Here is a 26,466-nt window from a genome sequence, read left to right as displayed (position 1 = left end):
GACTCTTTCATCCTAGATGAATGGCTATCAGAAAAGGATCAAAGATGCAACTGAAAAAATGATGGCTCTTGTTGCTGAGCTGTCCATGAAACAAGCTCTGGCCATCGAACTCCAAAAGGAAGTTAGGGAGAAAGAAGAATTCATCATCTCTTGCAATTCCAGGATAGAAAAGGGCCTGCCACTCAATAAAGATATTGAGAAAGAATGGTTGAAGGTACTTCGAGATGAAGAACTATATACATTGGCCATTGCTGAAAGGTCTCGGGTAAGCTTTAGCTTTTATATTACATTTGTAAACTATGCTAGGATGGGTTATTTTCAGAAATATCAATCCTCCAAAAATACATGAAAAAATTCTAACTCTACCACATATATAGTCCCCAGAGCCATTAGGAGGAAGTATGTTTTTAAAAATTTTTATGTAGAAATCAAATCACAGTAGTCCCAAGTACCCCAGCTTTCCCTGGAGAATGCTTGGCAAGCACCAAGTCCCATCCCGCAGTCCTATATCCTCTGGACTGATGTAGCTAAACACCCTGGCCTCCCACTGGCAAGGCGATGGCTAGGCTGGCATTGGTTTTATTCATGGGCCTCCAGTCTTTTCCCACCCAGCTCAGACCACACCTGACTCCTCCATGTCCATCTGCTGTGGCCTCCACAACACATTGTGAGGCCTCCAGGCATATTATGATTACCACAGCCTTCCTCAGACACAACATCTGGGGTGGACTATAGGCCTTAATGTCACCCCTTCTCTTCCTGTCTCTGGCCTATGTCTCGGTCTATCACTGACACCACCCTCCGATTGGATGCCCAGTTCTGCCTAGCCCCATGGCCTTTCAATATTCCCAGAATGAAATTGAGCCTCTTCCCAAGGTGACTATTTTCTGGGGAACTACAAATCACTCAGACTGTTCACCATTTATTCCCTAACCCAAGAAAACTGTGCATTTCTAACCCAAGGGACAACAGGGACTGGACTGTTATTCCCCGACTGCCTGGGACTACACTTCTTAGGTCATTCAAATTTTACCCATGGTGCCCTGGCTATCATCTATTTGACTCCATGATTTACAGTTCTTTTTAATGCTGATTCTCTATTTTCCCAGAGACATAGACAGAATCTTGAGGTCCTTAAGGCTCAAAGCAAGCTGCTGTCCACATCTCTCCTCTAGTTCCACTTGATTGCATACTTTTGTAACATTTGTTCACCAATGACTTACCAAAAGAAATATATTGTCCTCTCTTTGTCAAAAACATGTCAATAGTAGTTTTTTTTTTTTTTTTTTTTTTACATGGGCAGGCACCGGGAATCGAACCCAGGTCCTCTGGCATGGCAGGCGAGCATCCTTGCCTGCTGAACCACTGTGGCCCGCCCAATAGTAGTTTTTTGAGGAAAGATACTGAGAATGGTTTATAGTCAAGTTCGGACCCACCAGCAGTTTTTAGTGAATCCTAAAACCTAGGAACAATGTGGTGCTTGAGTAACAGGGTCCATTCCCATGAGTGCAAGCTGTGTGCATCTGGGGGCTCCACCCTTCTACCCTTATTTCCTTTTGAGAGTATCAGCCAGCACAGCCTAAGTCTACTCAGACCCAGCTACATCTGTTGGGATCTGGAGGATGAAGTAACTTCACCAGAATTTTCACTAAAAAACTAAAAAAAACTCATTCTTTGCAGGAGTTCTCAGAGGCAGAAAATCGCCAGCTGCCCAGTGGTGTTTACACAACTGCAGAGCAGCGTCCAAATGCCTACATCCCGGAGGCAGATGCCACTCTCCCCTTGCCAAAACCATACGGTGCTTTGGCTCCTTTTAAGCCCAGTGAGCCTGGGGCTAACATGAGGCACATAAGGAAACCTGTTATAAAGCCAATTGAAATCTGAATATGTGAATCAACCCAGGTTTCCCAAGAGGAGGACACCAACCAGGCTTCTTGTGCCCACAACTGGAAAATGTGAGCATGATTCTAAATTGTAAATAATGTACCCACAATTAATCAACAAAGGAGCACAACATCACCACTTTTCATCCACCATCTACTATATTTTACATGATGTTGAGAAGGACATAGAATTGTCCTGCAATTATGTCAAAGAATATATTTGAATTTCTCATTTTCTTTTTCACCCTGTATATTGACTACCTTTCAGAAACATAGAAGGCAAATGCTATAAAGATGCAAATGAAAATAAATGAGTTTTCAATGATAGACAGACATTGGCATAATGGGTCCTTATTTTTTTTTAATGCTGTTCACAGATTCATTTAAAAGAGAAAGACAGAATATAAAAAAAAAATGAAACAAACAAACAAAATAGCTCAAATTCCACAGGCGCCTAATTCTCTTTGTTGAATAAGATGTTACACTTGAACTTAATGTTGGTAAATCTAAATCATGTAAAAAGTAGTATTGAAGCTTATTAAATTTAAAGTAATGTTAGGTGATAGTTTTTAAAAGTGAAGAATTCTGTGGCTGCAAAAATAATTATTCCCTTATTTACCTTTCTTTAAAATCCAAGTTTTTCACAATATTATCTGCAAATAAACCCATGGTGGTTTTTACTTAAGATCTGATACCAGATTGTTTTCAAAAATCTCAGAGAAAATAGTTATAACTTTGCATGTGAGGAGAAAAAATTGAAAATGAAGAAAATTTTATTGCATTATTTTATTGCATTTCACTACTAGTATATTTTCCTAATTTTTACTAGTCTACATATTTATTCATGTATGAGAATACCCAAATGGGCTTGAAACCTGTGATTTTACATTTACTAATATTCTAATACTATCTTATATTAACACTTCTTGTATTGGTAACAGTTACAAATTTTATTTCACAACCTGGGAGTGAGAAATATCACATCCCTTTATTTTATGATATCAAACATCTGTCCCAAGCCCCCATCCTGCCAAATTGGAGGAAAATTTAATCTCGTTCTCAGTGAGTGCTGATTCTAACCTGTTTGCTGTTAAGTCGTTATAAAGCATTTATCTGGGAGTGCCTATGATAAGCCTAACACTGTATAAGCTGTGTGGTTAATAAAAAGAAATTTGTATTAATATTTGTTTATAAAAAGTTAATAAAAAGAAATTGTATACTTCAGCACAGTTCCTTGGTTGTAGGAACTAGTAACCTCATTGGGAATTTTAAAAATGTACACATAGAAAGGTTAAACAACAAAAGAATGGAAAAATAATTTAAAAGACCACAAACGGATGGATGCTTAAATACTACAATAAGTAACACAAATTAGTGAGTGCTACTGGTTCAGAAGAGGGAGGTGCCATGGAGTGCTGGAATGGCTGGGATCACAGTCAGATTGAACTTTTTAATTGGCTCTTAGGCATGAACAGGATTTTAACAGTTGGAGAATGGATTTGGGATGAGGAGAAACATCCTGAGCAAGGCTTGGATAAAAGAAGACAAAAGTTGTATTCAAAGAGCAGTGAACTGGCCTGGCTGGAACAGAATGCTCATAATGGGGAATCGTATAACATAAGGCTGGAATTTGGGAGGCTTTGAATGCCAAGGAGTTTGAGTTTTGTTCTGTGATAAAGGGAAGTTACTGAATGATTATGAGGCATAACAGATTACAAGTGGTGTTTATTTCAAATATGTGACAGATAAATTGGACCTGAAGAGACAAATGAAACAATACAGATGTGAAAATAAAAGGGAAGGGAATGAATGGTCAAAAGGGGAAATTTTAGGGTGCACAGGTGGTTCAGTGGTAGAATGCTCGCCTTCCATGTGGGAGACCCAGGTTGGATTCCCAGACCATGCACCCCCAATAAAAAGCGGGGGGAGGATTCTGTTGAAGACAATCTTTAGAATACAATGTTAGGATCTCACAAGTTCAGGAAGAATAAGAATGGAAAACAAGAAAAACAAAAAGTTATGGGTTGATCCTAGGCAGCGACTTTATTTATGGATCAGAATGAAGTCACCATAGAAGAGCGAGAAAAAGAAAAATGGGAGAACTAGTTGGGCATTATAGGGCCATTGGGGGAACATATTCATGGACTCATGATTCCTGGCTGGAATAAAAGAACAGGAAACATCAGGCCAAAACTTTCAGTATTTCTTTTTAATGACAAGATGTCGATAAATCAAACTTTTATAAATATTTTTTAAAAAATAATAAATACAGTTTCATTTACCATAACAAAGGCAAATCCTACTCCAAATACTGCATATACAAATGACTACTTGTTACAAATTATTCCATACTAGAATAAAAACAAATTTAGTCCAAATTCAATTTTTTAACAAGTGTTCACTATCCAAATAGAGTTCTTATACAACATTTTAATTATTCTATTTGTAAATATGTTATATACAAAAGCTTCTAGTGTTTGCTTTTCTAAGGACTTTCCCTAGATTTTTAAAAACATGTTTTATTTCAGAGTTCAATAAAAACAAGCTTTTGGCCTATTCAGCCTCTAAGAAAGGGCTCAGAAGTCCATCATTTTCTGCCTCTGCGGACTGCTGGTCTTTCTCCACACTTGACTGCTTACCTGCTATGCAAAACTGGGAAAAGGTAGAGCAGATTAACTCTGCCCGACCAAGTACCAAATTGAAATTCAGAGAGCTCAAGAATATATTCTGATTTTGGCCACAAATTTTAACTATTGTTAAAGAATTCTCAACACTAGTGGGGTAAGCTAGACTAAAATAAATACTGGAAGCTACTTTAATTTTAACGGCTCTTTTATAAGCCTAGTAACATTGTGGTGTGTTTCAGAGCTGCCTCCCCTACAAATTTTGCATCTACGTTGTCATGTCCTTCAAAAGCATAAAGGGCTGGAAAAAAAGAAAAAATAAAAGAATTACTATAAAGCCATGAAACATTTATAACTTTGTTTCCTCGATTCTAGTTGAAATCATAATTTTATATTTTAATAAAATACATTCTTAGAACATGTTGTTAAACCTCTGCATTGAGAAAGAGATTTGCACCAACCATATGGGCTTTAAATACTTTTAAAATTTCAAGCTGGAGATTATTCCTTTGTTAATTTACTCTAGTTAGAAACTGTATATCATTAATTAAAGCCAATTGCAATAAGGACCTACTTAGAAGTAGGGGGGATTTTGAAAACAAAAGGGTCCACAGAAGGGAACAAGGAATGATTGCTGTGTCAAGGGAAAAGCATCAGAAACCCTGAAAACAGAGGGCTGAATTACCTTGACTGGAAGACTCTATGTCAGTCAGGATCTCAACAAAGTAGTTCAGAGGCAAAAATTCTACACTGAGTAATGACTTGTCAATTGTAGAATGCCGAGGCTAAAAGGAAACCCCTTTGTTATTAGTTGATTCTTCAAAACAAGCACAAATGCAAATCAAGTGATAAGATCTACAGCTGCTGCCCATGTGGATATGTTGCAATGTACAAATAGAACCCCAAAAACACTTAGTGTGGCTGTGTTTTCATACCCACTCACCTGTTTCTTATAGTTCTGAAGCAATTTATTCACGTGGTTCCGTGAAATAAGGTTAGAACTCATAGGATGATCCCAAAGTCGACAGATTTTCTGACCAATACGCTATTAAGCAAATGGAAAATACATGAAGGAGACTATTATCGCACTGCAATGAATACCTTATATCTATTCATAATTTAAAAATTAGTATTCCGAAGTAGCTGCTACTTAGTGTAAAAGGCAGTTTATGGTTAATAGACCCTTGGAGAAAAGCCATGTTCCTATGAGGTATGCTTCTGTATTTGGAATAAATACTTCCTCAGATCCTACCCTGAGGAAGGCAGTTTATACAATGATGATGCCAAATTCTTTTCTGAAATGAAGTCTGCCAGCTACTCTTCAAACTGGGGATTTGCATGCCAGTGCTAAGTGATGTTCTGCTGAGAAGCTAAAAGTAGTAGACATATTCATACTAACTTCTCTGTCAGTGTCTTCGCCAGAAGTATAGAGTAAAAATCAAATTTGGAGACCAAATTAAATGTTTAACAACATTCCCTAGAGAGGTCTAGCCATGGACAAATCCGCTTTGTTTTCTATTCTTGCCTTTACTTCACTAACCCAGTGAAGCAAGGAGCTGCTACAATGCAAAAGGATTAGGTTCAGAAAGGCAACTGACAGATCTTAAGTGGGAGGATCTTGCCAGAAATCCAAGTGCTCAAGGTATGTAAACAGTGAAGAGTTGGCCAAGGCTCTTAGGGTCGGAAAGTTCACCGAGTCAGAGGCTCGGAAGATATTGCCCTGGAATTTCGTATTTTCATAGTATTTCTGACTCAGAGAGCTAATAGCCCCCACAAAAACAAGGAGTGCCTTTATAACTCATTCCCTCATGTCTCTCATTCCTTCAACCTGGAGATGTTTTCCTGCTGTGGTAAAATCACAGTAGAAGGAATTACAGTTCCAGAACTTTCTGACTTCACCTGTATTTAAAGTTCTTATCACTTTAAATGCCAAAGATGCATGTTTTCCCATTGCCTCTCCTCACAGCTGTACATATTAGTGGTTCCCTAAGGGGAGAAAAGTGCCAATACAGTACAAAGCCAGAGGAACAAGCAGTTTGTAAACCCAGCGGGGGAACAGCCAACAGAACAGTGGAGATGGGTGGGATTTCTTGGAAAAGGGCTGGAAAGTGAAACAATTCAATGGACTTTAGCTCAAAGCAGTAAATAGTCTTCTTCCAATAAGCAATTGAAAGAGGTTTATCTAAGGCTTATGGAGAAAATAAAATACAATTTAGGATTACCGGAGGAAGCCGCCCAATGATGCTAAATTTTAATTTTTCATTCTTCTCTGTATTGTCCAGATCTACAAGAAAGTCAGAGATTGGCAAACAAAACTCCAATTTTAAAGTCTTAGCATTAATACCTCAGTGATTCATCCTGATAATCCATATCCCAACCTTGTAATTTCCAGCTAATCTAACAACACTTGAGAAATTTTCGTTTGTATCTCTCTGAATAAACAAGGGTTTTTAATGAAGCTGTTTCTAGACATCATGGAATATGGTTATATAACAGGCTGCCAGTCATAAAGCAATTTTGTGGACTAACTTAAAACAGAAAGCACTTTGAGGAATGGCAAATGCTTTAACATATAATAACACATAACATCTATAAAATACCACAGTTGAATGATTTAAGTGAGAGTGATCACAGAACAGACTTTATTTAAAGTCCAAAAATTCAAATAAGTGCTGCATTTGTCATGAATTTTGCTAGCAACTGAAGTCTAACTTTGAGATTATAGAGTTAATTAACTGGCAGTAAGCCATTTCATGACACTTCCTTGATAAACAAGCCCACAGAGTCTCCTAGCCTCAAGTGCCCTCATGTACAGAAAAGGACTCTAATAGCTCTGTGTGGACTGAGAAGGAAAGAGGCTCTTTGGAGGGCTATGGCACTTTAAATTGGTCCATTTAGGAAAGAGGATGGTTACAGAAAATGTACTGTACTCACCAGGACTGGATATATTATTTGCAGGCCCAGTGAAAAATGAAAATGAGGAGATCCTTGTTCAAATATTATTAAGAATTTCAGCATGGCAACAGCAAAACATTAAATCAAGCATGAGCCCCCCTGAGTGCATCAGGGCCTCATTCAGCTGCACTGGCCACACACCCATGAAGCCAGCCCTGGTGGTGCTCAGGCTGGACCCTAGCATTCTGGCACACGGTCAAAACCTCTTACCTTTCATGAGCCTTGTGACAGCTGTTTCTGTGAGAAGTAGCATTCCATTATCTATATAATGCAGCAGATTATGCAAAGGTAGACAGCGGACACCAAGGACCATATGCAGAGTATGAAAACCTAGGAGGAAAAGTCCAGGAAGATAAGCGCCCTCTGACAGCATCCCAGCCTTCCAGAGTGGATGAATAAGATGATGTTAATAAAGCACTTAGCTCAATGCTTTGCCTCTAGAACCAACTAAATGTTCCTGAAGAACAGGGTCCGAGTTTTCTTCTTTGTAGTACTTCAAGACTAAATAGTGCTGGGTATAAAGTAAATTCCCAAAATGTATGTATTCCCTTTGCCCTCTTTCTGCCTAGTCCCATCCTAGGCAGAAAGAGGGCAAAGCCTGCTCACTGAAAATTGATTTTATATTTTGCAATTCTATGGTAACTTGGTAATAGAAAACAACAGAAGAGCTTCAAAATCTGCATGCCCATGCTAAAAAGCTGATGGATGGAGGAAAAAAAATGAACCAGAAGGGAACAGTTTATTAAATGACTAAGAAAAATTTTCCAAAATTATACACCTCAATTCCATGTTATTAATAATTTCATATGCCTGATCTCCAGATATACCCTAGAGAAAAGGTTTTTGGAGTCACCTGGACTTAACTATGGAAAAGAAAGGAAGAAAATGGCATGTCTGATAGCAAAGCAAATCTGTAGGAATTCAGCAGAAAGTTAAGCTCTCCCTCAAACCTAAGTTTCATGGGGAGGGCTGCCCCTTATAAAACTCAGAAACCTAGCATCCAAAGTATAATATTAGTGGCAAAATATAAAAACAAACTATGACAGGGAAGAAGGTATAAGATTAGGAGACAATCAGAAAAGTTCTCTTGGAAAAGATGAGACTTGAGGGGAGCTTTGAAGAATAAATACTATATTTAAGATTGAAAATAAGGCAAAGAAATATACTGAGCGGATAGAGTGGTAAAAGACAGGTTTGGAATGAGCAGACCTAGGCTAGAATCCTGCTGTGTGACTTACTAGCTGTGGTAACTCTGCCATTCTGACCCTCAGGCTCTTTATCCCTAAAATGGAACCACCAGTACTTCCCCACAGGGCTGTTCTGAGCACCAGAGCTAGTTCTATGAAAAGCCAAGCACATGGTATAACAACAGCAACTAATACCAGACATCTACTGAGAATTCATTGTTTAACTTAGTAAACTTTGGGGAGGCTGAAAACTTTCAAGAAGGATAAAGAAAGGATTTGAGTTTTACTTTTGGAATATTAATACAGCAACAGGCAAAAAATAGATTGGGGTAACAATTTGCTACAGGAAGACCTGTTAGGAGGCCGTTGCATTAACCCACCATGCAAGAGGTAATGAGGTCATTGCCTGTGAAAAAGGAGGTTAGAGGTAGAAGAGGCATGGCAATTTGTGCAGGGTTACCAACTAATTGGATATGGGTGGAGAATGAAGGAGAAAAATCATAGCCTAATTTTAGGACCTTACATGACACAGGAATGGTGCCCAAAGAGCAGGGGCTTAGATCAGAGAAATCATGGCATTTTCTCTCTCTGAGTAGATGAATCATGAGCTGTGGGACAGTCCTAGGTCTTGGCAACATCAAGGGTCAGATAAAGTACATATTCTACCCACAAGCATTTGTTAATTGGCTGACACCAGGATGAGTCCACTTCGCTTCCCTGAATCCAAATAAATGGTTATTTTACTACATAATGAGCAGCATGAGGTTTTCCAAATGGATTTGGCTTAAGAAGTTCTTACCAAGATTTAAAGAGTTATGAAATTATTTCTGAAGAAAAGTTATGATTATTGATCCTTTAAAACTCCCGGACTCAAAATTCCTTCTCTGGCCCCATGTCCATGTCTTAAGGATCCCTGAATGACCCCTCCTTCACGATCCCTAGGGCACAGTCCCAATTTCAACAGCCAGTTCTTGGGCTCCACTTTGTATGTCAGCTCTGGGCACCAGAACAAATTGGCTAAAATTGGGCATGAATTCTGAATGAGAGTACTTTCCCATTCAGCTGCAGTTCTCCTTCTCCAGGGCTTCTGGCCTCCTTTAGCCAGTGAGAGGGACACAGGTCCCTTTTAAACAGCAAATGCTCCAACTCTAAGCCATGACTTCTTTTTTGTGGCCTTTATTCCCTTTTTTTCTTGAATCAATTAAAGTCACAGATCTCTGACACCTGGAATTCCTTACTAGTCCAGTAAGTCTAGAAAGCAAGCACACTCTAAGATATACAACTACAAATATCTTGTATTTTTTTTTTCTGGGTCCTAGAATAATGAACATGGCATAATTACAGTATGGATAATAGCTAATATTTATTGTTTGCTACATGCCAGATACTATGCTAAGCATTAGCTGTGGATTACCCCATCTTTTCTTCCAAATAACCCCATGAGGTGAGTAGTATGGTTATTCCCATTTTAAGATTAAATAAGTGAGGTTCAGAAATGGTGAGTAATTTATCTGTTGCCTTACAGCTTGGAACTGGGAAAGCTGGGGTTCTGATCCAGGCTGTTGGACTCCAGCACCTGCATTCTTTTTCACCATTCTTTATCATCTCGCATGACCTAGAAATGGTGTTTGGGAAGAAATGGCCTTAAGACCCAGGACCACATGCTCAGAACCAGTCTGCAGAGGGCAAAGTGGTGGTGTAGGTAGTGGGATGGGAAACAGGATCTTCCAACTTCTCTGTTTTGGGGAACTTTTCTCCATCTTCTATGATAATGAAATTGCTTCCCTTCTCCAGATGGGATGGTTTTTGCTCACTGACTTTTTTTTTTTATTAATTAAAAAAAAAAATTAACTAACACAACATTTAGAAATCATTCCATTCTACATATGCAATCAGTAATTCTTAATATCATCATATAGACGTATGATCATCATTTCTTAGTACATTTGCATCAATTTAGGAAAAGAACTAGCAAAACAACAGAAAAAGATATAGAATGATAATATAGAGAAAAAAATAAAAATAATAATAAAAAATAAAAAATAGAAAAAATATATAAAAAAGAAAAAAAAAACAAAAAACCCAAACAAACAAACAAAAAAACTAGATCTCAGATGCAGCTTCATTCAGTGTTTTAACATAATTACATTACAATTAGGTAGTATTGTGCTGTCCATTTTTGAGTTTTTGTATCTAGTCCTGTTGCACAGTCTGTATCCCTTCAGCTCCAATTACCCATTATCTTACCCTGTTTCTAACTCCTGCTGGTCTCTGTTACCAGTGACATATTCCAAGTTTATTTTCGAATGTCGGTTCACATCAGTGGGACCATACAGTATTTGTCCTTTAGTTTTTGGCTAGACTCACTCAGCATAATGTTTTCTAGGTCCATCCATGTTATTACATGCTTCATAAGTTTATTCTGTCTTAAAGCTGCATAATATTCCATCGTATGTATATACCACAGTTTGTTTAGCCACTCGTCTGTTGATGGACATTTTGGCTGCTTCCATCTCTTTGCAATTGTAAATAATGCTGCTATAAACATTGGTGTGCAAATGTCCATTTGTGTCTTTGCCCTTAAGTCCTTTGAGTAGACAGAATAAACTTATCAAGCATGTAATAACATGGATGGACCTAGAGAACATTATGCTGAGTGAGTCTAGGCAAAAACTAAAGGACAAATACTGTATGGTCCCACTGATGTGAACCGACATTCGAGAATAAACTTGGAATATGTCATTGGTAACAGAGACCATCAGGAGTTAGAAACAGGGTAAGATAATGGGTAATTGGAGCTGAAGGAATATCTTGTATTTATACACACATGTGCAAACTCACTAAGGATCCAGGGTCACTCACCACTTCCTCACTTCTATTTTCACGTCACATGAGGGAAATAAACATATAAGAGATCAGGAGAGAGAGCTCTTTCTTACCTGACCCATGGACACATGCCATTAAGTCTATTCTAATAATTCTCAGTCACTATGCATAACATTTTTGTTTATCTTTGTGAAGGAATGAAGAGTTCTACAGAAAGCAGATTTTTATGATCTTCCAGGCATAATATTATCCTCAGTTAAGTCAGTCTTATTTCTTTTATTTTTTACATATTTTATTATTTAAGAAAACAAACAATATACTTAGAACCGCCAACAATGAATATCTTAGTTAGCTTAACCATAGGCATATTTAAATAAAGTACCCATATAATCATTGTAAAGCTTGTCAGAGCAGTAAGTTTCATAAACCAATTTAAAATTAAGGCAACAAGGAAAAATCTACATATTCATACCACAAAGTTCTTAAATTCTAAGTATTAAAAACTAACTTAGATACCATTTGTTCAGCTGTCAAAACTGAAAAAGTAAAAAGTTCTTACAAATATTTGCATTGCTATAGTAATGACCTAAAATTACTAATTTTACGATTAACATATGGAAATCTTAACGACTTAAAATGGATATCTCAGTTAGCTTATCCATAGGCATATTAAAAAAAATCTAATCATCATAAAGCCTGTTTGTACAATATGTTTCATAAACCAACTTAAAATTAAAGCAAGGAAGGAAAAAAATCTATAAATACAGATATCACAGTTACTTGAATTCTAAATATTAAACAGTATCTTAAATAGCATTTGATTAACTATCAAAACTGTGTGCATTTTCACAATATCAAGCAAAAAGTTACTACAAACACCAACTTTGCAATGGTAGTGAGCTATGTTACTAAATATTTTCAAATTTTTTATTTCAGGAATTTTTTTATCTAATATTACTATAACTGCCTATAGTTTTTTTTACCATGTTTAGTTGAAAAATATAACATGTGTGTATATATATATATATGATGAAAGAAAGAAAAAAATAATAAGTTTCAAAGCACATTTCAACAAGCAGCTACAGAACAGTTACCAGAGTTTGTCATGGGCTACCGTGCTCTCAAGTCAGATTTTTCCTTCTAGCTGCACCAAAACACTGGTGGCCTTGTCAGAGTCATAATAATGGAATCATACAGTATCTGTATTCTTTTGTATCTGACTTATTTCACTCAGCTTATGTCTTCAAGGTTCATCCACATTGTGATATGTTTCAGGACATCATTTTGTCTAAATACTGCATAATATTCCATTGTATGTATATACCACATTTTGTTTATCCACTCATCTGTTGATGGGCATCTGGACTGTTTCCAGCTCTTTGGCAGTTGTGAATAGTGCTGCTATGAACATAGGTGTGCAAATGTCTATTTGTGTCACTGCCCTCAACTCTTCTGGGTACATACCGAGTATTGGTATTGCTGGGTCATAAGGCACCTTAATATTGAGTTTTCTGAGGAATCACCAAACTGATTTCCATAGCAGCTGAACAATTTTACATTCCCACCAACAGTGAATAAGTATTCCAATTTCTCCACATCCTCTCCAACGTTTATAGTTGGAGTATAGCAGCCATTTCATATAGGTGTGAGGTGATATCTCATTGTCATCTTAATTTGCATTTCCCTTATAACCAATGAAGATGAGCAGCTCTTCATATGCTTTTTATCAATCTGTATTTGCTTTGCAGAAAAGTGCCTATTCATTTCCTCTGCCCATTTTATAATTGGTTGTTTGTTCTTTTGTTGTTGAGCTGTATAATTTCTTTATGTACACAGGAGATCAAGCCTTTATTCAATATGTGGTTTCCAAATATTTTCTCCCATTGTGTTGGCTGCCTCTTCACTTTTTAACAAAATCCATTTAAGCACAGAAGCTCTTGATCTTAAGGAGTTCCCATTTGTCTATTTTTTCTTTCACGGCTTGTGCTTTAGGTATAAAGTTTAAGAAGCTACCGCCTATTACTAGATCTTGAAGATGTTACCCTACATTTTTTTTCTAGAAGTTTTATGGTACTGGCTCTTATATTTAGGTCTTTGATCCATTTTGAATTAATTTTTGTATAGGGTGTAAGGGTAAGGGTCCTCTTTCATTCTTTTGGCTATTGAAATCTAGTTCTCTCATGCCCATTTATTGAAAAAACTATTCTATCCCAATTCAGTGGATTTGGGGGCCTTATTGAAGATCAAATGCCCATAAATTTGGTGGTCAATCTCTGCACTCTCGATTCTATTCCACCAGTCAGTCCTTCTGTCTTTGTGCCAGTACTACAATGTTTTGACCACTGTGGGTTTATAGTAAGCTTTAAAGTCAGGAAATGATAGACCTGCCATTTGCTCTTCTTTTTTAGAACATCTTTAGCTATTTGAGGTCTCTTTCCCTTCCATACAAATTTGATAATCAATTTCTCCAACCTTCAAAGTAGGTTGTTGGGATTTTTATTGGTATTGCATTGAATCTGTAGATCAGTTTGGGTAGAACTGACATCTTGACAATATTCAACCTTCCTATCCATGAACACAGAATATTTTTTCATCTATTTAGGTCATTTTTTATTTCTTTTAGCAATTTTTTAGTAATTTTCTGCATATAAGTCTTTGACGTGTCCCTGGTTAGGCTTATTCCTAGATACCTAATTCTTTTTGTTGCTATTCTGAATGGGATTTTTCCCTTAGTTATCACCCCAGATAAGTCATTGCTTGTGTATAGAAACATTACCGATTTTTGTATATTAATCTTGTATCCTGCAACTTGCTGAATTTGTTTATTAGCTCAAGTAGTTTTACTGTATTTATCAGGGTTTTCTAAGTATAGGATCATGTAATTTGCAAATAATGAAAGTTTACTTCTTCCCTTCCTATTTGGATGCCTTTATTTCTTTCCCCTAATTGCTCCAGCTAGTACTTCTAATACAATGTTGAATAATAGTGGTAACAATGGGAATACTTGTCTTGTCCCTGATCTCAAGGGGAATGCTTTCAATTTTTCACCACTAAGTATGATACTGGCTATGGGTTTTTTCATATATGCCCTTTATGATAATTGAGAAAGTTTCCTTTGATACCTTACTTTTGAAGTGTATTTATCAGAAAAGGATGCTGGGTTTTATCGACTGACTTTTCAGCATTGATTGATATGATCATGTGATTATTCCCTTTCAATTTATTAATGTGCTATATTATGTTGATTAATATTTTTATGTTGAACCACCCTTGCATTCCTGGTATGAATCCCACTTGATCATGATGTATAACTAATTCTTTTAATGTGGTGTTGGATGTGATTTCCTAGTATTTTGTTATGAATTTTCACATCTATGTTCATTAGGGAGATTGTTCTGTGGCTTTCTTTTCTTGTATCATCTTTATCCAATTTTGGTATTATAGTGATGTTAGCTTCATAAAATGTATCAGGTAGCATTCCTTTCTCTTAAGTTTTTTAGAAGAGTTTGAGCAGGATTGCAGTCAGTTCTTTTTGAAAAGCTTGATAAAATTCTCCTGTGGAAGGCTGGGCTGTTTTTTTGTGGGAAGATTTTTGATGAATGATTGGATCTCTTTACTTGTAATTGATTTGTTGAGAACTTCTATTTTTTCTCAAGTCAGTATAGGTAATTCATGTCTTTTTAGGAATTTGTCCATTTCATCTAAGTTGTCTAGTTTGTTGGCATATAGTTGTTCATAATATTCTCTTATGATTTTTTAAAAATTCTTCATGATCTGTGGTAATAATCCCTCTCTCATTCATGATTTTATTTACTTGTGTCCTCTCTTCTTTGTTAGTCTAGCTAGAGGACCATCAATTTTATTAATTTTCTCAGAGAACCAACTTTCAGTGTTGTTGATTCTTTCTATTGTTCTCCAGTTTGTTTATTTCTGCTTTGGCCTTTATTATTTCTCTTCTTTTATTTGCTTTCGGGTTAGTTTACTGTTCTTTCTCTAAATTCTCCAGGTAAGCAGTTAAATCCTCAAGTTTTGCTCATTCTTGTTTTTTAATATAAGCATTTAGGGCAATAAATTTCCCTCTCAGCACTGCCTTTGCCACATCTCATAAGATTTGATATGTTGCATTTTCATTATCATTTGTCTCCAGAGATTTACTAATTTCTCTAGTAATTTCTTCCTTGACCCATGGATTATTTAGTGTGTTGTTTAATCTCCATATATTTGTGCAAGCTCTTTATTCCTTCGTGATCAGAGAAAGTGCTTTGGATAATTTCAGTCTTATTAAATTTATGGAGACTCCATTTATGTCCCTGTTATGATCTATCCTGAATAACGTTCCATGCACACTAGAGAAGAATGTGTATCCTAGTGTTTTGGGATGTAATGATCTATATATGTCTATTAGGTTTAATTCATTTTTCTTTTTGTTTAGGTTCTCTATTTCCTTGTTGATCCTCTGTGTGGTTGTTCTATCTATAGCAAAGAGTCTCCCACTATTCCTGTTGATATGTCTACAGCTCCCTTCAATTTCTCCAAAATGTGCCTCATGTACTTTGGTGCTCCTTGATTGGGAGCATACACATTTATGACTGTTATTTCTTCCTGGTGAATTGTCCCCTTTTATGAACATGTAATGTCCTTCTTTGTCTCTTATGACATCTTTACATTTAAAGTCTATTTTGTCAGATATTAGTATAGCTACTCCTGCATTCTTTTAGTTACAGCTTGCAAAGAAGATCTTTTTCTATCCTTTCACTTTCAATCTAACTGTGTCCTTGAGCCTAAGATATGTCTCTTATAAACAGCATATAGATGGATTATGTTTTTTGATCCATTCTATCATTCTGTATCTTTTAGTTGACAAGTTTAATCCATTAACATTCAAAGCAATTACTGTAAGAGCAGTTCTTGATTCTACCATCTTGTCCTTTAGTTTTTGTCAGATCTGAATATTATTTTCTTTCTCTCATTTCCTTTACATTAATTCACTCATATTCTTCAATTCTGTGCCCTCCTCCAGACATTCCTCTCCTGTCTTTTTTTATCAGCTGACAGGGCTCCCTTTAGTACTTCCTGTAGGGCTGGTTTCGTGTTGACTAGTTCTCTCCATCTTTCTTTATCTTTGAAGATTTTAATTTCTCCCTCAATTTTGAAGGATAACTTGACTGGATAGAGAATTCTTGGTTGAAACCTTTTCTCATTCAGGATCTTAAAAATATACTTTCCTGGACCATGCACCCCCCAAAAAAATATATATACATCATACCACTGCCTTCTGGCTTCCATGGTACATGATGAGTATCCTAAAGTCAGTCTTACATGTTTTCCCTTGTATGTAGTAGATTGCTTTTCTTGTGCTGCTTTCAGAACTTTCTGTTTCTCTTCAACATCTGACAGTCTGATTAGTATGTGTCTTGGAGTGGCCAAGTGTCATTTCTTAACAAATGGGCTAGAACACCCATGGAGGACAAATCTGAAACCACAAATCCATTCCTCTACCAGTTTTTTGTGTTAATGACTGACAACTAAGAATTTAAGCCAGAAAGACATATACAGTTTTCATCAGATCCCTTCACTCTTCTTAGAAGGCATCTCACAATTCATATTCCATTGGGATAATATAAAACCATTCATTATCTTCCCAAATGGTCACTTACAGATAATTACAAAGTCAACAACCCCATTTTTATGTCTCCACCTACAAACAGGCCTTATAAAATAAGGTGTCTGGATGGAAGAATCAGGAAGGATCTTTAACTACCACAAAACTAAAAAAAGCAGAGATGTGGAGACATGCTGTGGGGATTCCCTGCGCCCCCAAACAGTCAATGTTTCAGCATCTACTAATGCAACTAGAATATAAAATTCAAATGGCAACATGGAATAGTAGTTAAAATCACAGATTTTGGAGTCATACAGCTGGATTTGAATACTGGGTTTGTAACTTAATAGCTGTGTGAGTATAACCAAGTGACTTCACCTTTCTGTGCCTTAGTTTCACCTTCGATAAAATGAGAATATTATTAGCTTGGATCATACAAAAATGCCATTTTTGTTGATCAAAAATGATTGGATATTGGTAATTTAATGTGGTTCAATATAAGATCCTACCACTTAGATCGTAATAAAAATTAAATGCGTTAATTTATGTAAAGTACTTAGAACAGTACCTGGCACAAAATGGACACCATATAAGTGTTGGCTTGAAATGAAGGAAGGAACGATGGATGGAGAGATTTATGAACAAATATATTAAATAAAACCATTTGATATATATGCTGCAGTGATAGATATCAGATACCTTAACACTAATCAGGTAGTTTATACCAAAGATGAGCTTAATTATTTCTTAAAATGAATGCTGATTGATATGCACATCTTCCCAATCAGACTTTGTTAATTATTGTAACCACTTTCATTTTCAGTACAGCATCTGGCATGCTCAACAAATGTTTGTTGACTGAATGAACAAATGACCAAATTAAATTAATTACTATATACACATATCCCCAGGGCTGCTTTGAGGCCTCACTTGATCCTATGTCAAAATTCTAAGGGAAATGTTTTAGCTTCCAAGAGCATTCAGCTCAATTTTAGAAACTTGGCCAGACCTACTTCCTTCAGAGTGTTATCCTTCAGACATCTCAATCAGACATCTCAACCAGGCCTGGAGCCACTAGAGAAAGGGCTCTATGCGTTTGCCTGGTTCAAACTATCCTTAGAAAGTTGCACAAGGACCAACCTGGGCCCTAAGTTAAGAACAAGCTATAGTAGAGTCTAATAGTCAGGGAAGATCTGGTCAGCAGGACCCAACCTCTAGTGCCCTTCTCTCCCAGTGACACCAGACATAAATTTCCCACATACTGGAATTCTCATCATCAAACAATATTCAAAGTCAAGGGAACATGTGAAGGAGAAAGAACAAGCTTACTGTGCCAAAGGATCAAAGAGCCAAGACTTACCAGGAGGTAAAGGTAAAAACAAACTTCTAGTAGCTTCCAAAATCCTGGTCATAAGATGAAAGACCGAAAATTCAGCAGCACTGCCAGGTCTATGGCTGGGAAAAATACAAAGTAGAATATCGCCAAAGAGCTCATGTCTAAAATCCTGTTTGTTCTCAATAGAAGGGATTCTAAATACCACAGAAGGGATTCTTCCTAATCATAAATATGATAGTGATCATCAGCCCAATGCTGAGATTCTAATAAAATTGTAGGCACATAAAATTAAAAATGGTAGTAGCCTAAATTCCTATTCTTGGCATTATTGAGCTCATGAGTCCTTCTCTCCTCATTCCCTATATGCCAGAGAAGGATGATGGGTGAAATAATGGGAATAACTTTAATGCTGGGTCAAAAACTAAGGATAGATGGAATCAGAGCTTTTGAGAACTGCTTTGAATTGCTAAGTTTCAAAGGGTTTTATTAAAACAGGCAGCTATCAGAGTTCTTTTGGCCCTTTATACACCATGATAAAGGAGAGGAAGAAATACTTGCGTACAAGTGGAGAACCCAGGAATGAAGATTATGTTTCTTCCAATTGGTTTCCAGTATGCAGCAAATGAGATCCAGCTAGAAGGCAAGGACAGCCTGTGAACCTCTACTCTCACCCTTTTCCTCAAGGGTCCCTAAAACTTTCTCTCCACAGCTCTAACAGGCATGTTCCACGCAAATGGCATTTAGGCTTTGGCCAAGACACAGAACCAGCCTTTCTGAGGTCAATGCTGAAGCACTAGAATCCAAAACGGAAAGACTGAAAATGTGCACTCGAGTCTAACAGAGCATCCTCTGTCTAGGTGGGCAGTATTCCCAGCTGAGCTTCCCCAGCAGGGCTAACTGGTCCCACCAGAGAAGGTCAAGTGCCGCTGGATTTGCTCGAAGCCTGCAATGCAACAGCTGACAGTCAGAAGAAAGGAGACACACAATAGAATGGCCGTCAAGAGTGTGAGCTGTGGAATAAGACTGGTTTCAAGTCCAGGTTCAACATTTTACTAGTTAGATGACCTTAAGCACCTTATCTATCCTCTCTAAGACTCAGTGCTCTCACCTATTTAATGAGGGGGGAAATCCATAATAGTATTGTTGGAAAGATTAATTAGCACACTGACTGGAACATAGGTGATCAATAAACCACAATCAAAATCAATCAAAGTAGACTTTTAACCAGAAACACGTTTTAGCTTTGCAACAAGTTTGTCAGCAGAAGGGCAGTCCCTACAGAGCTTAGAGCCATGTGCATTACACATGTGAGCTAAGGACAGAGTTCAAATCAGAAAGTCTCTATAGGTGCACAGGCAAACACTACGATTCCTAAGTGCTACAGATGTTCTGTTTCATCTAGGCTGAAATCAGGTAAGATAACACATACACAACATATAAACAACAATTCTTTGGATTTGTTTTAGAAAGCCTGTCCAGTTGCCCTCCTTAGAGGAGGAGGAGATGGCTGGTTGCTTGTAGGCAGGGGCAGGTAATTTTGGCCTCAGCGACTGCTAAATTAGGGAAAGTCAGGGGCATTGAGCTTTCAGAGACTACATCTACACCATTTCTGGTCCTATTGGTTCTAGGGGTTCTTAACACAAACCAGTGTTAAAACTATTATGTGATTAACTGAGGCAAGGGGAAGGAGCAAAAACTTGAGCAAAAAAAACTTCTTAACACTCTGGAAGGTGAGATTTAAAGTCAACAGAAAGAAAGGTGATGATTGGGTGTGTTAAGTAGTGTTATTAAAGGACAAAGAAAGTAAGTTAATATCAACATTGGGAGAGATCAATAACATTCACAAAGTGAGGTCCTTGATACAGTTCTACTGCAAAGGAGAATTATTTAAGAAAGATTCGATTCCTTGATTATAAATATCAGCATATGAGAATACCAAATCTCTTAACATATTAAAGACTGAAACTCAAACCTTACCATAGACATTCAAAGATTAATTTATTTAATCACAGATACTTATTCTGCTGTAAACGTAGAAAACTTTATAATTAAACATCCAGAGATTAAATGAGGGCCATATCTAATATATGTTATTAATCTGCCAGAGTTCAAGAAATATATGTTTGTATATTGGCCCATCTGTACACTGGTCTTACGGAAACCTGAAGAAATACTGGACTCATATTTCTCTTTCTGTATATTTAAATAATTTTTCTAAATTTATCAAGTATATTATTTCAAGTTTCTAAGCAGGGTCAGACCTCAATTCTATACACCTTTTGAAAAAAGTCAAGACAGCCTCAAAATTCAATCTATCATGAGCATAGCCTAAATAACCCTAAAGAGTGGGAGAAAGATCAAAGGTGATGGCGGAGTTATACAGAGAAGGTAGGGTTTAACAAACGAGTATGATTGCTGGATCATTATATTGATATTTCTTTTAGTCTCCAGTATCTTAGAGTAGCTAGAAGTAAAAACCTAAAATTGTGGAATTGTAACCCATACCAAACTCTGAAATCTGTTCTACAATTAATTGTGCTATGCTTTGAAATTTATTGCTTTTCTGTAAATACGTTATTTTTCACAAAAATGAAAAATAAGTGATGATAAAAATATATATATATACACTTCTTCTAGCCTCCAATGTTCTGGAGCAGCTAGAAACAAAAATCTGAGATGATGGTATGGTAGCCATAACAGACTGTGTGATCTGTCCTGTAACTACCTGTTGAAGAGTGCTTTGAAAACTATTGCTTTTTTCTCTTTGCTTTGTATATATGTTATGTTATACAATTTAACAGTTAAAAAATTCAATCTATACATATCACTTCTACTTAGATATGGACTTCTGTTATTAATTTGGATCATACCATTTCAATAAGCAGCCACCAGGTAGATAAGCAGCCAATCACACCAGCAATATTTATACAATACTGCTCTACTATGGCAGGATTTATACAAACAAGTTGGAATCTGACATAGTTGGGCTGTTGGAGCTAATATGCATAAATTTCAAAGTACAGAAATAATTACCTACTGTTTAATAAGAAGCTGGAAGATGCTAAGATGAGATGTGATCATTTGGCAAGTATGCTGAATTTTGTCACTGTCCTATGCTTTCATAAACATAGACTTATTAGTTAAAGCAAGAGCAACAAAATACCTTCCAAACCAAATTCCCTTTGTTTATTGGTTCTTATTTCCTGTTCTTCAATCTCTAGTACCAAATCCACTGATTTGAAGATGAGAGAACTCCAAAAACTGAATTGAAAATATAAAAACACATGAATGGATTCACGACATATTAGAAACTGTATACCAGGGAGGAAAACAGAACAAAAAAGCAAAACCAACCAGTTTTGAAACGTAGTTCAGAACCATCTGTTCAATTTTCTTCTTTTCTACACCTTGTAGATGTCTCAAAAGATGTTCTTTTAGCTCAGACACCATCTGAAAATAGGATATGGATTTGATAAGTCAAACTCTACTCATTCACACCTGCAACTGGCTTGAATTGGATTAATTTATTGGCATTCCTTACAATATAAAAATATCAGGTATGAAGCACCCAACACCAGAAGTGATGCCCTCAATATTCCTGTACTAGACTTAAATCATGGGGCACCAACATTTTCCTCAGGAGGAACTATATTTATGATTCACCCAAAACTCAGTGAATAATGGAGAGTCAGGCTCCAGGCAACTTGTAAATCAAACACTTTGGGATTTACCAAAACATTGAAATCTACTACTCCTGGAGCCCTGGGGAATTAATAGGAATGACTCTAAACACTGAGCGACTCTATTAATGGGGACAGTGGTTTGAGATGTTTAGACGGACAGAGGCAGGAGTAAAAAGAAAATGTACAGGGCACCTTATACTTCACAAGTGAATCACATAGTCAGTTGTCATAAAATTTCTATGGCTTTTTGGTTTTAATTATATCAAACCTAAACATGAAGGATTTGGAAATGGAATATTGCTTTTCATTGTCTTTTCTAAATGGTTAACCCTAATAAAGAAGGAAACAAATACAGAATTCCCCACTTTTACTAATTTGCTCCTTATTATTATCCATTTTCCCAGCTGGTTATATTTTGTTTGTTTATTAGACAACCATAGCTCCTTCTTTTAATTATTTTTCTTTTTTGAATTGGTTAGAATTTCCAGAAGAATGTAAAATTTAATTTTAATAGGAATGCCTCCACTGTTTTGTTAAAAATGATGTTGGCGATTAGTGTTAGTATCAGATTATTCTTTTCTCTTATTGAGATAGTATATTCTGGAGTAGTTTTTTTTATTTTTAAAACTTTTTAGCACCTAGAGAGATGATTTCCTATTGTCCTTTTTTGATCTAGTGATGTGATTAAATTACATTAATATATTTCCTAATATTAAGCCTTCCTGGAAAGAACCCCAGTTGACCACATGATATTTTCAATATACTACTGAACAGTATAATTAAACTTACAGTATCTGTATGCATAAGTGTTCTAGTTTGCTAGCTGCCAGAATGCAACACACCAGAGATGGATTGGCTTTCAATTAAAGGGGATTTATTTAGTTAACGTATAGTTCTTCAGAGGAAAGGCAGCTAACTTTCAACTGAAGTTCTTTCTTATGTGGGAAGGCACAGGGCAATCTCTGCTGGCCTTCTCTCCAGTACTCTGGGTTCCAACAACTTTCCCCGGGGTAATTCCTTGCTGCATCTCCAAAGGTCTGAGCTGAGCTGCAAGTGCTGAGATGAGGTATGCTGTGCTGCTTGGGCTGTGCTACGTTGAGCTCTCCCATTTAAGCACCAGTCAATTAAATCAAACATCATTCATTGCAGCAGGCATGCCTCCGAGCTGACTACAGATGTAATCGGAACAGATGAGGTTCACATGCCATTGGCTCATGTCTACAGCAACAGAACTAGGCATCTTCACCTGGCCAAGTTGACACCTGAATCTAACTACCACAATAAGTAAAACTGATCTGTACTTTTTTCTTTGTATCAACATTGTCAGAGTAGGTTTTGAAAGTTATGTTGGATTTTTGCAGGATGGAAAAGCTTTCTAGCTTTTTTCAAAAAACTTTATATAATAAGGAAATGATCTAGACCTTATAAGTTTGAAAAAATAATTTGGATTGTTTTGGAGATAATTTTTGAAATTTTCTTCAAATTATATTATAGCAATTGTGCTTTCAGGTTTCTGTTTCTTCTTGTCTCAATTTGTGTAAATTCTATTTGCTAAGAAAACTGTCTAAAGGGGATTTTCAAATGTATTAATATAGATATACACATTTTTACCATATTTGTAAATCTGCCATATCTAAAGTAATGGATTATCCCATTCCTAATTCTGCAGAGTTTTAAAAATCCTTGATTAGACTTCCCAGATGTCTTTTTAATGAACTTTTTTTAAAAAATGTGAATTACTTAGCCAGACTTTCCAAATATCTCTTTAGTGAGCTTTTTAAATGTTTGGAGTTATTTAGCAATCCTCCTCTTCAATTAATTTTTTATTTATATTTCTTTGGTCATCATAGTGGTAAGAGTTCTTGAGAAAGACTTCTTTATTCTACAGTATTTTAAACCCCAAATACATATGCCATAGAGACATGTTTTAAACACGTGTTCTGTTCCTTATTTTAAACACGCTCCTCAACACTGTATATGTCCTTATCAGATTTGTAATTATCTTTTTATTTTTTATTAATATCTATCTCCCCCATTATATTACAAGTTCCAAAATGGCTGAAATCATTTATATATGTTGCTTATGACTGAATATACAGGACCTACAACAATGGCCAACAACAAATACTTGTTAAAAGAATGAAAGAAAAATGTGATTAAAATGAGAAGCATTATCTAGCCCTTTCCCTTTTTCTTGGGGCCCAACATTTGCCAGCACGTGAGGAACCCTCACACCACTTACCAGTCCCATGAGCAGCCTCTGGTGGTTGTCTTCCTCCTGGAAGAGGGGTGTCAATCTCAGCTCTGAAATAAGAAACAGCAATAGTGGAGCAGGCTGGTTTTCAGGAAATGGGCTAAAAGGAAGAGGAATCACTCGAGCCTTCACTTTTCTGAATCATTGGGAAAATTTATGACTTCCCTGATAGAATGAAAGTTTTTCAGTGGATAACTGTGACCTCATCCTACAGGCTGATGTGATCACTCTGGTGACATGCAAAGAGCCCTGGGAAACTAAGAGATAAAGACCAGGGAGAAAATAAAATACGGAGCACATTCTTCAGTACTAATAAGGTCTGGGTTCAATTTTCTCTTCAACAATCAAATTCACCACTGTCCAAGAACCTGTGCTTCACTAGAGACAGAGAGTCCTGAACAATCCCTTAGCCTAAGGATGGACATCTGGAAAGATTGCCTGCCCCCTTCCACTTTCTTTCCCATCAGGTTCAGTGACTTTGGGAGTTACTGAGCTGAGGGGACCGGCCAATTATTGCGGCCAATAGTGCTAAATGGCTTAAGTTATTAGACTGAGAAGATGGCTAGATCAAGGTGGAAAAGTGATAGGTAAGGCTCAATCCAATGGTGTTTTCTCTTCATGATTTGCACTGCATTAGGAAAGGGGTTAAAGGCAGGAAAACACAGGTCTGTTTCTAAGATCTGCCTAGACACTCTCCTAATGGCATCTTCTTTCTTCACTGCTTTTCCTCTCCTAGAAAGTCTGAAGCACTGTGCTGGTCAAGAAGGCAGAACCACCTGGTCAGTGGTCTGACAACACCTTCTGGAAGTGCTTGGATGCCCTGTGACCCTCAAGATACATCCTACCTCAATCCTATACAACTCTGAAGGTTAATTCAAACCTTAGGCCCAGCAGTCCTAAATTTTACATGGAATGTTTCATTTTAGGCAGTGGCAGCTTTCTTTAGGGAAAACTAGTATAAGCAAAGCATGTGAAAGGAAAGGGGAAAAGCCACCTAAAGTGTATTGAGAGATGACCAGCAGCAGCATGCTAATAGGCCTGAAGTACAGAGGCAGGAGTAGCTCTCTAAGTGGAGGTGGGAGGGTAGACCCAACAAAACCCTCAACTAGGCCAGCAGCATTTCCCATATTGCAGAACCGCCTACCAATGCAAAGATGGTAGCCCCAAATCACACACATCCATGGCCCTGTCCAGGGGGTAGGCCTCATGTGCACTGCTCCTGCTGGGTGACAGGGGCAGAACCCCAACTGCAGGCATGGGCCTGGTAACACTGACAACCAACCAATAGAGGCTGGTTCCCCAGGGGCCGTTCAGGGAGGCCACGTTCTATCGGCATGTGCAGGAAGGCTAGCTCCCCATCATGGCTCCTGTGTGGCTGTGTGTACTGCCGCAGAAATGTGCAGTGATGCACGATGGAAAATAATTTCCATCATGATCCCCTGACATACATGTAAAACATACAAAACCACAAAACAGAGGTGGGAAATAAAAGCAACAGCTTTTTAATGGGGGCATAAAATGAAGACCTTTATGAGGCATGAAAGACACTGGGTTTCCACTGACAAGAACCATAAAAAGGCTTGTGCCTGAATATGCTGAGTACCCTTTCCCCCAGTCTCATCTGGAAAAGGACTTGGCTCATCTGTCACCTGCTTTGGGAAGACCCTTCTGCTAACTCCCCTCTCCCAGCCATCCCCACTCCTAACCTAGACCCCCCCCACTACAGTCCCTTCTGCACCCTGGGGCTATATACTATATATAATAGCTGGTGCTTTGTTGTGAAATTATGTGATTGATAAAGCAGCTGTGATAACAACAGCGGGCTGGGTGCTGCAGACACTGTCCCATTGGTTCGTATTTTCTCTTCACTCTGGCCTTGAGGAGGACAAAACTCAAAATGGATAAACTGAGTAAACAGTTAACATGCGGCAGAGCTGGGACTTAAGCCCAATTCTGTTCAACTCCCAAATCTATGCCCTTCCCCATGACCATTCTGTTTACCCAGAGCCTCCTTACCTTTGTAGCCTGATGCCTGCCCAATTTTAACCAAAAGAAAAGGAACATGCAAGTCAAATAGACATGAATGGTCAGGCAGCTGGAGAGAAACCCCAAGCCA

General features: G+C 37.3%; 2 protein-coding genes across 9 annotated transcripts in view; one reads left to right on the top strand and one right to left on the bottom strand.

Annotated features, from left to right (window-relative positions):
- Window positions 1–2,210, top strand: part of CCDC146 (coiled-coil domain containing 146) — a 176,189-nt gene extending 173,979 nt beyond the window's left edge. For all 3 annotated transcript variants that reach the window (XM_077155844.1, XM_077155834.1, XM_077155847.1), the window contains 2 exons: window positions 17–265; window positions 1,681–2,210. In XM_077155844.1, coding sequence (XP_077011959.1) covers window positions 17–265; window positions 1,681–1,884 — 453 coding nt within the window. In that variant the 3' untranslated portion in view covers window positions 1,885–2,210. The remainder of the gene's footprint in view (window positions 1–16; window positions 266–1,680) is intronic.
- A 1,517-nt stretch (window positions 2,211–3,727) lies between these two features.
- The window catches only part of GSAP (gamma-secretase activating protein), a 115,504-nt gene continuing 92,765 nt past the window's right edge, over window positions 3,728–26,466 (bottom strand). Inside the window, exons 16-24 of one of the 6 annotated variants that reach the window (XM_077155762.1) lie at window positions 24,339–24,400; window positions 21,768–21,863; window positions 18,976–19,046; window positions 18,438–18,532; window positions 7,673–7,792; window positions 6,730–6,791; window positions 5,451–5,552; window positions 5,193–5,292; window positions 3,728–4,808 (exon numbers count right to left, since the gene is read on the bottom strand). In XM_077155762.1, coding sequence (XP_077011877.1) covers window positions 4,717–4,808; window positions 5,193–5,292; window positions 5,451–5,552; window positions 6,730–6,791; window positions 7,673–7,792; window positions 18,438–18,532; window positions 18,976–19,046; window positions 21,768–21,863; window positions 24,339–24,400 — 800 coding nt within the window. In that variant the 3' untranslated portion in view covers window positions 3,728–4,716. The remainder of the gene's footprint in view (window positions 4,809–5,192; window positions 5,293–5,450; window positions 5,553–6,729; window positions 6,792–7,672; window positions 7,793–18,437; window positions 18,533–18,975; window positions 19,047–21,767; window positions 21,864–24,338; window positions 24,401–26,466) is intronic. The other 5 variants (XM_077155768.1, XM_077155647.1, XM_077155687.1 and 2 more) reach the window with 5 other exon arrangements.

This window comes from Tamandua tetradactyla, chromosome 1 (genome assembly GCF_023851605.1).
Source record: "Tamandua tetradactyla isolate mTamTet1 chromosome 1, mTamTet1.pri, whole genome shotgun sequence".
Classification (NCBI taxonomy): domain Eukaryota; kingdom Metazoa; phylum Chordata; class Mammalia; order Pilosa; family Myrmecophagidae; genus Tamandua; species Tamandua tetradactyla.
This window is presented reverse-complemented; position numbering and strand designations above follow the sequence as displayed.